We start from the raw sequence: 12977 nt of genomic DNA on the forward strand, positions 1-12977 counted from the left end.
ATTCCTAATAGTAGTAATTTATGATTACAACATGTAGTAAACACATTTAATTACTTATTTAATTTTATAATCCATCAATGAGTATTTTATTATTTTTTTAGTTTTAAAGTGAAAGCCCCCAGGTTGCTCTCTTATCAATAAGAGAAGGTGCTTCAGGGCATGCAGTGCAGGGTGGACAGAGGCAGCAAGGGCTGTCACCTGCGCTAGGGAACCAGAGCGCATGCCTGGGGGGCAGATGGCAAGGGGACCCTCTGACTTACTCTCGTAGTGAATGAGGAAGCCGACGCTGGAGCGGCTGTTGTCCGTGGTGAAGAGGAGATACATGAAATGGCCAGTGCTGATCAGAAACCGGGGGGCCTGCGTGCCATGGTACTCTCCGATCAGCGGGGACGAGCTGGCTGGCCCATCTCGGACTTCCAGCGTGTCATAGTTGACTTCAGTCTGGAATCTGCGGAGATTCGTAATGAGTCAGAACACAAAGCTGCATTAACTTACTGATGTTCCCCAAGTATTTTCGTGCATTCATGACAAAGCCATGTATACCTATATATATAAAAGACTTACAGTTATTCAACCTTTAAAAAGACCAGGCCCTGAGCACACATGATATTTAAGCACGGTACATTTTTCTAGAAGAAAAGGTATACCCTAAACCTATCCCTCTTACTGAATACTGGGTCATGTCACATCCCAAATGTAAAAGAGGGCAGTCTTTAGCTCTAAAATCAAAATACTGTGAACCATATTAGTTTTCAGTGAGAGTAAGGGAAGGATAGGATGGGACAGGATGGGACAGGACGGAAGGAAAGAGCAGGGCAGGAGAGGAGAGGAGAGGAGAGGAGAGGAGAGGAGAGGAGAGGAGAGGAGAGGAGAAAGAAGGAAAGAAAGGGAGGAAGGAAGGAAGGAAGGAAGGAAGGAAGGAAGGAAGGAAGGAAGGAAGGAAGATAGAAAGAAAGAAAGAAAGAAAGAAAGAAAGAAAGAAAGAAAGAAAGAAAGAAATCAACTTAAAAATACTGTGAAAAATCAATCATGCATTTTCAAACTATGTTTCATGATCCCCCGTTCAACCAGTTTACGGACATCTTAAATGGGCACATAAGGAGACATGATCTCTTAAAGGAAGAAAGTAATTCGAACTACATGATGATATTCTGAATACTTTTAGGAAAAAAACTCCTGTGCCTCTTAAGCTGCATTCACTCTATGCACACACCAGAAGCACCGAGAGTCCGGTGCTGTTCAGAAACGAAACGTGGCTTTCAAGGTTTGAACAGCTTCCCAAAGTGCTTCACTTTTAAGAAGGACTTTATGCGCGCAGAGAACCTGGCCCTGTGTTATATTTAGATATGGCGGCAGCCACTTGGGTCCTCTTGGGTGCGATGAGGAGACCATTCCAGGCACTGAGACAATTTTCGAACTGGGCCCATCTCGTCCTCAAAGAGCTAACCCGGTTTCCAGGGTCCGGTTGTGCCATCAGCGATCAGCTTACGCGAGCCTCGGACTCAGTCCGTGACTTTCAGGCGAAGAATTCCGTGGAAGCCTGGGTCATTATTATCCCCACACTCTGCATCAGAGGACGCCGACGGACAGCGGGGGTGGCGGGGGCTGGGGGGGGGGGGGGGGGGTTGGCGAGCGCAGGCTGTCCTGGCTTCCGGGCACAACAACTGAAGAGGCTGAAAGCACAGGGCTGGGCCCTGCTTATCTCTAAATCACGCAACATCCTCCTAGAGCAGCCGGAGGACAATGACATGCTCTAGCACCTCAGCCTGGCGCAGCGACCCCTGCTCTTCCATCAGAAGGAACCCAAGACGCTTGCCCTGACACACGGTAGACCGGAATGGAGCCACAGGCTGTGCATTTGGGGTCTGATGGCACCGCTTCCTCACTGACTTTTCCAGAACGTGTTCTGAACACGCTATGGTTTCTCACTTACCCAAGTTTAGATTCAAGAGGTTTGGATAAGCATGAAATAAATCTCATTTGAAAAATCTGTGCTACAGTCTCCAGACCTTCCGTCTTTAGCAACAGCTAGGACTGATGACGGCGCACATCTCAACAGCTGGCGGACTGCACACCACAATGGTTGTTTTCCTTTATTTGGCAACCTGATGTGCTTTGCGTAAGAATGACACCAGCATGAAATTTACTTATTTGTTTACTTACTTATCATTTTTTAATGTAACGTTTTGACTTTTATTTCATTTTTATTTAATTTTTTTAGAGTTTGGTACACCTGGGTGGCTCAGTCGGTCGAGCCACCGACATCGGCTCAGGTCATGATCTCACGGGTCGTGGGTTCAAGCTCTGCATCAGGCTCTGTACTGACAGTTCAGAGCCTGGAGCCTGATTTGGGTTCTGTGTCTCCCTCTCTCTCTGCCTCTCCCCGGCTCTTGCTTTGTCTCTGTCTCTCTCTCACTCAAAAATAAGTAAACATTAATTTTTTAAAAAAATTTCAATGGTTATTTTTGAGTGAGTGAGAGAGAGAGAGAGAGAGACACCATAAATGGGGGAGGGGCAGAGAGAGACAGAGACAGAGACAGAGAGAGACAGAGACAGAGAGAGAGACAGGATCCGAAGCCGGCTCCAGGCTCTGATATGTCAGCACAGAGCCCAACACGGGGCTCAAACCCACAATTGTGAGATCATGACCTGAGCCAAAGTAGGAGGCTTATCAGACTGAGCCGTCCAGGCGCCCCCGTTATTTTGGACCTTTAAGTTTGTATGTATGAACACATCCTTTACTCGTGTGTCAGCCCACTGCTCGGGGCTAATCTCTACAACTAATCTCTACAACTAATCTCTACAGAATAGTGTAAAAGTCACCAATGTCTGAAAATATCAGAAATATTGGTTCTTATAAATGAAATTTAGCAAAATATCACAGTTCCATAGAATTTAAAAGACAAGATTGAGAAAAATTATATGGCTCTCTCTCTCTGTTCAGGCAACTGAAAACACAGCACTAGTAACTTGTGCCAAACCAGGATATAAAGCCACAATTTTTCCTGAGTGATTTAAATTTGCTGTGATTCCAGGAATCAGGCAGTGCTTTGCTCTTCCCCCTCTCAATACCAGAAAGCATAAAAATTAATAAAGAACCATACTTAATTTACTGAATGTTATAGAGTTAATTTTTTCACAATGATTAAGTTTATATGCAAGGATCCATTCTCCAGTATAATGGATACACAAGACAGAATTTTAATCTTCTTCTGAAAGATTATCCTACTGGAGATTCTTATCTTACTAGACTTAATAAATGAACAATAATTTAAAATACAAATAATACCAAGTGATAACGCAACTCCCACTAAACGTATTTCCTATATATATTATTGGTTAGCAGAAAATTAGTGGAAACAAACAGAAAAAATATAACAATGTTCATCCGTCTTGAGACATTATAATATCCTGAATAGTTACACCCAAACTCTTTCAGTCAAGAAGAAGGTAATTGTTAACAGAAAGCTTAATATTGTCCAGACATTAAGCTTAAAACATTAAACAAATATGCTTCCTTACATTTGAAAACATCTATCTTTTTGAAAACATTTGAAATCATGAAACTGATTTCATCTTGGAGACAAACGGAGGTATGTTTTCTCATGGAGAATTCATGTAGTATGACTGTGTGTTAGATTATCAAATTTATTATCAAACAGCTACCTCCGACCGCATTCCAGTGACAGAACACTCACAGGGAATTACTCCGTCACACACCCCAGTGACAGCTCTGTAGCTTAAAGCATCACTAGGTCACGACACCGCATTCTTGGGCTGTTCCAGAAGGCATCGAAGGGACCAAAGAGGCTTCCATTTGTAATTAAACCCCAGGCTGAATTTATTTCAGCTACAGATCCCAAACCTGGAGTTGGACTCAGGGCCCAGCAACTGCGAGCACTGGGAATGATCATCTGGAACTTGGTACTCCCCTACGCAAGGCGGCCGAGTGAACTCAGCCCTGGCCTCAGAGGGTACAATTCAAGAGGAACAAATACACCCAGCAAATGCCGGTTTCTCTGTAAGTGAACTCCTCTGGGCGATCCAACCAAGAACTGTCATATTTCTCCTTTTCATCATCCATTTAAGTAAAACCTTTGGATGTACATGGGTCAGTAGGCCCAAGTTAAGGAAAAGTTTGTTCTTACCTATCAAAAGTTATTTTGATAGAGTGTCCAGGCTTGGCTTCGATGATCCATTCACAGTTCAGAGAATCTTTATAATATCCTGGCCATCCGGGAGGCAGAATGAGTCCACTGGAAGCTGTCAGGTGTCCACCACACGGGGCTGAAAGACAGTTCAGGATGTCGGCAGGTCAGATTAAACACGCGGGGGCACCACAGCCACACCTGTGACGGCAGGAATGTGCTTCTGTCTTCAAGGACTTAACGTTGTCAAGGATTCGAGCTAAAGGCATCCCCAGGTAAACGAAGATTACTGAAAGCAGAGCAGGTACATCCCAAACTTAGGCATCTATCATCAACTCACAGCAAAGGTCCTTCTACCTAAAAACGTCAAGGTGGAAGTGGGGGATAAATTTGTCACATCTGATTTTCACGACAGATCCATGAAATGCACACCATCGACATCCGTATCTTGTATGTATTTGTACTTCCACAAACATCTGTTGATTAGCAAACAAAAATAGTTCACATCTGAAACAGAATTACCCTGTGGGGTGTGTGTGCACGTGCGCGTGTGCATATGTGCACGTGTGCGCCTGAGTGTGGGCGTGAGTACATGCGTGTGTGTGTGTGCAGACAGATACTATAGTTTAATGATGTGTGTGTGCTTATTCAGCTAGGGTGCGCTTGTTTTATTAAAATGACTTTCCACACACATCAAACTAAATTATTAGTGAATGTTAGGAAAACAAAATTTTCAAATTTGAGAAACATAGGATTAATCTACATCAGTCCTTTCGTGTGATCCATAATTATCAAGAAGAAAAGGAGTCTCAGGAAGGCATGTGCTTGGTGCTCTGGAAAAGGGATTTTGCATTTCTGTATAATCTACAGGAATTTTTAAATAATAATATATACTTAACATGTTTCTGCCCAGTCACACATGTTTTTCAGATTTTTCTTCTCAAAGTTCTTTGCCATATTTGTAATCAAATCTATCAATCTACAGATAGCAAAGGAAACATAAAAATGTCCCCGGTTAAAAAAAAATCATTTTTGAAAAAAAAATATATCGGGGCGCCTGGGTGGCTCTGTCGGTTGAGCGTCTGACTTCGGCTCAGGTCATGATCTCACGGTCCGTGAGTCCGAGCCCCGTGTCGGGCTCTGTGCCAACAGCTCAGAGCCTGGATGGAGCCTGCTTCAGATTCTGTGTCTCCCTCTCTCTCTGACCCTCCCCCGTTCATGCTCTGTCTCTCTCTGTCTCAAAAACTAAATAAGTATTAAAAAAAAAATTAAAAAAATGTTTATAAAAAATAAATAAAAAAGAAAAAAAATATATCTTGTATCAAAAAATAGCCATGTGCATTAAAATGCTTAAAAATTATATACAATTTCACCCAGGTATTGATGGTGGAGAAAAACATCTGACAGAGAAATCTATAAAAGTAATCATGGTGGCTTCATTTATAATGGAATAACAAAAGAAAAAAAATAAACATGACAAGATCATGACTACATATCAGAACGTCACAAACACATTTGAGATAATGTTTTCAAATCCTGTTAATGTAAGAAAATCTCTGCAATGAAAATATTACATTTTGCAAATCAAGATATAAAATTATACATGTATCATAATCTAATAAAAATTTTTAATAAAAAATTTGTTTAAAGAAGAGGAAAATTTTAATTAAAAATTTGTTTAAAGAAGAGAAAAAAATTCAAAAATATGTTAATGGCAGATAACACTGGTGACTGCTGTGGGGATCATGTTTTTCTTGGTATAGTTTTCTTTCAAAATAAGCTGTGAGATGTGTGCGTTTTTTGTATAGTTAGAAGTTAATAACAAGAAATCAGTCATTTTTATGAACTTGAGTTATTAAAGAAAATCGTCATTATGTAATCATAATTTTAAAAACAACCTATCTTTACCAATTAACATTAGGATTTTGTTCTAGTTAAGTCCTTAACTTCATATTTTTAGCCTGTATTCCTATGCTTCCTGACATGTTACAGGAAATACTTTTTAGAAAAGATAAAGGCAAAATTAAACAATTTTACTTCTTTCATGTGTAATTATCCAAAGATACTATATAAGAAAGACATGCAGCGATTATAGATTTTTTTAAAAGTTTGATACATGAGATCTTTTTAAATCTGTGTGGTGACTTATTTTACATCTATAAGGCTTATTTCCCACCTAAATACAAAACTGTATGTTTCCTTCACTTTACTAAGGTTTAAAAAAAAAAACAAAACTGAGTTGTTGGGGCATCTGGGTGGCTCAGTCAGTTAAGCATCTGACTTCGGCTCAGGTCACGATCTTGCGGTTCATGAGTTTGAGCCCCACGTCAGGCTCTGTGCTGACAGCTCAGAGCCTGGAGCCTGCTTTGGATTCTGTGTCTCCCTCTCTTTCTCTGCTCCTCCGCCACTTGTGCTCTGTCTGTCTCTCTGTCTCAAAATAAACATTTAAAAAAATAAATAAAACTTTGAGTTGTTATATTTCTTGGAAGGAAGGTGCTCACACTGTCACATGTTGCTATTATTTCATTAATATCTTGTGTTTTACATATCACTTTACATTTACAGTATATGTTAGAAGAATCTGTATCACTTTACCCTGATGAAATAGATATTTTGATCTGCATATTGTAGGCCAACAAAATTAAAGAGGTAAATGTTAAACGATAAAGTCAAGTTTGCCGTATTAGCCAACTCTGATTATGACATACTAGGCCACCAACCCCACAGTTATATTAGCTGAGACAAGAGAGATCTATTTCTCACACAGGCCACCTGTCTAGGGGATCCTTTCTTGAATGAGCTAAGGCACCGAGGTCTTGTAGGGGGCAAAGGCTCAGGGTCACGCACTGTGTATGTCACTTCCACTCACTCCTAACAGGCCACGACCTGCTACAGGTTTCACCAAACCCCACTGAGGCCAAGAAAACCAACCGATTTGGCGGAGATTCTGTTTATCTGGTGAACAGCACTAATGACTTTCGTATTCACAGAGGTGATAACAGAAAAGCAAATATGTGAACGAGGTCTTCAGAATGCACATTCTTCTCTGATTTATTATTGAGTGTTTGTGCCCTTCGCGACGGCATTATGTTTTTCTATCTGGCTGGGGTATATTCCGTGAATGCTGGCTCTACGAAATATTATGTGGGAGTCAGTGCATATTTTACAGCAGCTGTGATAGTGTTCCCAACACAAAACTTCTATGAACTTGGAATACAGACGCCTTCCTTCTGCACCTCTCTGGTGCTCGTGTCTTTTTCAAGGTCCAACCTTTAAACTTTTTTTCAAACCTGTTTTTATGGTATTTTGTTTATTTACATTTTTCACTTTTTGGGGGGGTCACTTCGGATAATTTATACTTTGCTAGGGAATCACCAATTTCATTGAATGTTAAAATTTGTTGCCATAGAGTTGATGATGTATTCTTGTACACTTATTTTCCCCCAAAATTAGCTTGTGTTTTTTAAATTTTTTAAAATGTTTATTTATTTTTGAGAGAAAGAGAGACAATGTGCACAAGCTGGGGAGGGGCAAAGAGAGAGAGGGAGTCAGAGGATCTATGCTAACGGCACAGAGCCCAATGCAGGGCTTGGACTCATGAACCATAAGATCATGACGTGAGCTCAAACTGGATGCTCACCTGACCAAGCCTCCCAGGAGCCCAGGTTGTGTTTTCAATGACAGTGAACTGTACTGAAATATATGGGCAGGTTAGAGGCAGAACAAATAAACAGATAAATCTTTCATCCAGACCACAAACAATTTATACCCATGATTTATTGGTACCCAGCAAACTCTGCCAGAATAAATGAACATAATTTTTAAAGAACTTGCTCTATTGTGAGGCTTTCACTCTTTATGTAGAGTTATTGTTGGTAACAATAAATTATTTTATTATGTCAAATTATTATTTTTGTAATCATGGTTATTTTTCTTCTATTTTGCTAAAATACCTATAATTGTCTTTTCTCCTAATTTTCTTATCAGAATCATAGAAGGTTTGTCTATTTTATTGATACTAACAAAGACTCACTTTTGCATTATTCTAACATTTGATTTTTATTGATATGATATTCTAAGCATTATTTTTTTCTAATTTGTTAATTTTAGCAACAATTTCTTCACTTTTTGTCTTTTTGTTCAACACTGGGGCATTTGCCTCCTAGCACAGGCTCTCTGTCTCACATTATCTTAATAGAGAGGGTTCCCTCTGACAGGGTTTCTGGGTATCATATGCCTTAAGACTTGAGGCTTTCCCACACAATTTCTCTAAAGTATTTGCCTGTGGTTCTATTCGTGTAATATGCTGACATTGTAATTGGCATATAATCAGTGCATGTGGCCTGGACTTAGAGCAATTTGTTAAGGTTCACGTTATAATCAATTATATAATTGATTATAAAAAGTAATCCTTGAGAGAAACAATAAATGTGTATATTCTCAAAGGAACATTATGTTCCTTCTGAGTCTTTTCAAATGTGTTTGTTACTAAATCCTTTTTGCTTTTTTTATTTAAAAAAATATTAAAAAAAAAATTTTTTTTAACGTTTATTTATTTTTGAGACAGAGAGAGACAGAGCATGAACGGGGGAGGGGCAGAGAGAGAGGGAGGCACAGAATCGGAAGCAGGCTCCAGGCTCTGAGCCATCAGCCCAGAGCCCGACGTGGGGCTCGAACTCGCGGACCGTGAGATCGTGACCTGACCCGAAGTCGGCCACTTAACCGACTGAGCCACCCAGGCGTCCCTAAAAAAATATTATAATGCTTTATTAATTCTTTGGGAGAGAGAGAGACAGAGCATGAGTGGGGGAGAGGCAGAGAGAGGGAGGCAAAGAATCTGAAGCGGGCCCCGAGCTGTCAGCACAGAGCCTGATGTGGGGCTCGAACTCACAAGCTGTGAGATCATGACGTGAGCTGAAGTCAGACGCTTAACCTAGTGAGCCACCAGGCGCCCCTGTGTTACTAAATCCTTTATTTTCCATTTGATTTTTTTCCAACTAGATCCACTCAATTCTGAAGTAGCATTTCTATTTCTCTTCAGCAAGGACATTGATTGGGGGTATTTTGTGAGTTAGATTATCAGAGTATCTATGCACACTCCCTGAGAGTCACAAGAACTCAGGAATTGGGTTTCTCAGTACAAGTAAATTTAAAAAAAAAGAAAAAAATCTTTCACCATCAACTAGTCCTTTAAGAGTTTTCTGTGTTAACAACCCACAGCTGAGTCTGCAGGTCTCTTCCAAATAACAAAAGAATGGTCCATTCACATTTAACGTGATATTTTCTCCTTCGTCGGACTTTATTTGAAACACCATCTGCCGCTTTCTTCCTCCGACTGTGCTGAGGAACACATTTGCCCTGCACCTTGTAACACATCTACACACAGCCTTTTTCAGGTAAGCCCTCCAAAGACAGTGGGAATCGTGGCCAGAAGACAACAGAGACTAGAGAGTACTGACTTAAAACCAAAAACAAACAAAAAAAACCCTTCTTTCCAGGGCTCCTGGGTGGCTCAGTCTGTTGAGTGTCCAAATCTTGATATCAGCTCAAGTCAGGATCCCAGGGTCATGGACTCGAGCTCTGAGTCAGTCTCTGAATGTGAAACCTGGTTGGGACTCTCTCCCTCTCTCTCTCTGACCCCCCCCCCCCACCCCCTCCATGTGTTCTCACTCTCTCTCTTAAAAATAAACAATACAAAAATTTTTTTAAAAAAGCTATACCCTTAGAAGACGTGATAAAAATAGGTAAGAATGAACATCCTACTACTGTGCTCTCACCCTATAATTTACCAGTTTTCCACCCCCGGCGGTGCTCAGCCTCACCAGACTGCTTGAGCACTTTATGAAAGTATGAACGTGAGGACGTGTTTCTGGAGCTTTCACCGAATCCTGATCCTTAGATTAATGACGCTAACTTGGCCTGACGCTGAGGGATGAGGTTGTGAGACAGAAGCCACCGCCCCACCGCGGTCAGCCCGCTGGGCAGTTCGTCTTTCGCAGGACATTCTGCTTCTGCTTACACTGCCTGCATGCTAACGTTAGGCCGATCATTCTAGACAGGAGAAAAAGGTCCTTAAGCTACGAGGGAAGACAGATCAGGTTCACAACTGTAGGCTGTATTGGACACACAGGATGTTTTGAATTTGCTTATCGTAAAATAAACACCTAGAGATCGATGGTAACTGAAAAACTAAAAAATAAACAGTGGAAAAATTCACCTGTACCTGTGATCAACATTTTGTTGTATACTCTCTTTTTAGGCTTTTAAAAACTATTATTATCACGACATGCGCAAATATTCATATGTTCTTCACGGTGGCGTATTATAACACAAGTGGTCGTATCATCTGGTCGTTCCCACGATGAACATCACATGATGAACATCTTCGACGGTACAATCTGTGTTAACGATGCACGCATCCCGGTGTATGAGCGTGTGATGATTTATCTGATTCTCTGTTGTTTAAAGTTGAATTATTTGCACGTTTGGTTGCTATATTTAATACTGCAAAGAGCATTCTTGAAAAAAAAAAATCTTTCCAGAGTTGTTTATGTCCTTACAATTTTGATCCAGAAATACAACTTATATAGCTCAAAAAGTAAAACGAAAATGTACAACCATTCGTATAAATTTGTACCATGATGCCATAATCTTGTCCCCTCAATAGCATGGCCAGAAACTGCCAGCTATTCCCAACCTTATGAACAATACATCTTATTAACGTTTTCAAATTTTACCTTTGTTTTAAAATCTGTATTTCTTGCCCATTTGAAAAGGCTACATAATACATGACTGCGACTGTGTGACATTCTAGAAAAGGCAGCATTGTAGAAACAGTAACAAGATCAGTGGTTGGCAGGGGCTGGGAGTTGGGGGAGGGGTGAGGGGGTGGGACACAGGATTTTTAGCGTAGGGAAACCACCCTCACGGCACTAAAATGATGGATACGTGTCATTACACATTCGTCCAAACCCAGAGAATGTGCCCCACCAACAGCGACCGTGATGTAACCATGGACTCTGGGTCACGGTGACGTGTCACTGTGGGGTCATCGGTTGTAACAAATGAACCACCTGGTGGGGATGCTGATCACTGGGAAAGCTGTGCATTTGTGGGGTGGGAGGTATATGGGAAATACCCACAGCTTCCACTCAATTCTGCTGTGAACCTAAAAGTGCTCTTTAAAAAAAGTCTACTTAAAATGTATTTCCTGATATTTACCGGAGTTAAGTTTTTTTAAAACAGCTTTTCTTATCTTAGCTCATTTTGTATGGGCCATTCTGATGGGGTGTGAGTACATATTCTGAGTAAATATTTTTTACTGACCAAACACTGGAGGTGCTATCCTCCCCATTTCCGACCCCCTCTAGTTTTCCTTCCTGGTTAACCAGAGTAGAAATGTCAGGAAGAAAAGTAGTTATGCGGTATTTGCATCAGCTGCATGCAGAGCCACAAAACAACATGGCTACTGAAACCCGTGCTGCTGTCACAGGCTGAATCATGCCCGCCCCCACCCCCAGTTTATATTTGCGATTTTTAATTCCAGCACCTGAGGATGTGACCTTATTTGGAAATAGGGTCCTTGCAGACATAATAATCAGCTAGGGTGGCTTATTAGCATGGCGCTCATCCAATGTGACTGGTGGCATCAGAAAGAGGACACATTTGGCAACGTAGGAGCTCTCCATGGAGAAAGCTGGGGTGATGCTTCTGGCAGCCAAGGAACTCCAGAGACACCAGCAGCCCCCCCAAACTGGGACAGAACTGGAACGGATTCTCCCTCAGAGCTGAAGAGGAACCAGCCCTACTGACAGTGCCCTCGGACTTTCAGCCTCCAGGACCCTGAGACACCAGATGGCTATTTGTTAAGCCACCAGGGGTGCGGTACTCTGTGACATCAGCCCGGGGAAACCAACCCAGCTGTGCGTCCGCTTGTTGGTTAGGTTAGGTCACATTTCAAAGGAAAATAACTGGCGAACGAGAGCAGACCCGTACCTTCGCAGCGGGGGACCGTGGAGCTCCAGACCACATTTCCATCCTGCAGGGTGCAGGTGATAGACTCCGACCCCTGGGTTTTGACAAAGCCATCGTCACAGTGGAAAGAAACCGAACTCCCAAGTAGAAATCTGTCCCCAAAACGTCGCCCATTTATGGGAATCCCAGGATCATGGCACTCATTCTGACCAAATGCTAAAAAGGAAAAAAAAAAATTCTATAATTATAGAATTAAAATACTAGACTATTAAGTAGGTATATTTAAAAAGGAAGAAACAAGCTAACTAATAAAGCGATTTATTGTCCTGAATTTCAGTTAAACACTTACAGACAGATAAATGCATTAAGCAGACAGGATAGTGATATCTAGTAAGACAGAAAGAACGAAGACATGGATAAATATATACAACTATTGTCTACACTACATTGCACAGTTTGAAAGCACTTTGTGCGTGCACTAAGAAAAACAAGAAATATGGCAGGTGCTAGAAATGATTTTGGTTCAGACACATCTGGGTTAGAATCCTGGCTCTTGTGTTTTTTATCTGCCCTTTGGCAGATATTCTGATGATCTGATTAGATATCTTAATTCACAGATAAGGAATGCCCAGCCTATATCCCAGAGTTTCTGTAATATTAAATGAAATAATTGCTGGCAAATCCTAAGTACAGAGCCTAAGAGAAGTAGGCAGCCAGCAAATTATGATTTATAACTCACATTTAACATTGTTACCTTACTTTATTCACTTAACAACGCATTTAAGTAGATGTTCTTAAATACAATCTGGTTTGCAAATGAGGGCCCTGAGACAAAAAAAAGAAAGAAAAAAGGTG

General features: G+C 41.1%; 1 protein-coding gene across 3 annotated transcripts in view; it reads right to left on the reverse strand.

Moving 5' to 3' along the window:
* The window catches only part of CSMD1 (CUB and Sushi multiple domains 1), a 1996605-nt gene that overhangs the window by 381083 nt on the left and 1602545 nt on the right, over nucleotides 1–12977 (reverse strand). For all 3 annotated transcript variants that reach the window (XM_027049973.2, XM_027049974.2, XM_053217751.1), the window contains 3 exons: nucleotides 12144–12338; nucleotides 4149–4287; nucleotides 261–448 (listed from right to left, as the gene is read on the reverse strand). In XM_027049973.2, coding sequence (XP_026905774.1) covers nucleotides 261–448; nucleotides 4149–4287; nucleotides 12144–12338 — 522 coding nt within the window. The remainder of the gene's footprint in view (nucleotides 1–260; nucleotides 449–4148; nucleotides 4288–12143; nucleotides 12339–12977) is intronic.

The sequence above is a fragment of the Acinonyx jubatus genome, chromosome B1, assembly GCF_027475565.1.
Source record: "Acinonyx jubatus isolate Ajub_Pintada_27869175 chromosome B1, VMU_Ajub_asm_v1.0, whole genome shotgun sequence".
Lineage (NCBI taxonomy): Eukaryota > Metazoa > Chordata > Mammalia > Carnivora > Felidae > Acinonyx > Acinonyx jubatus.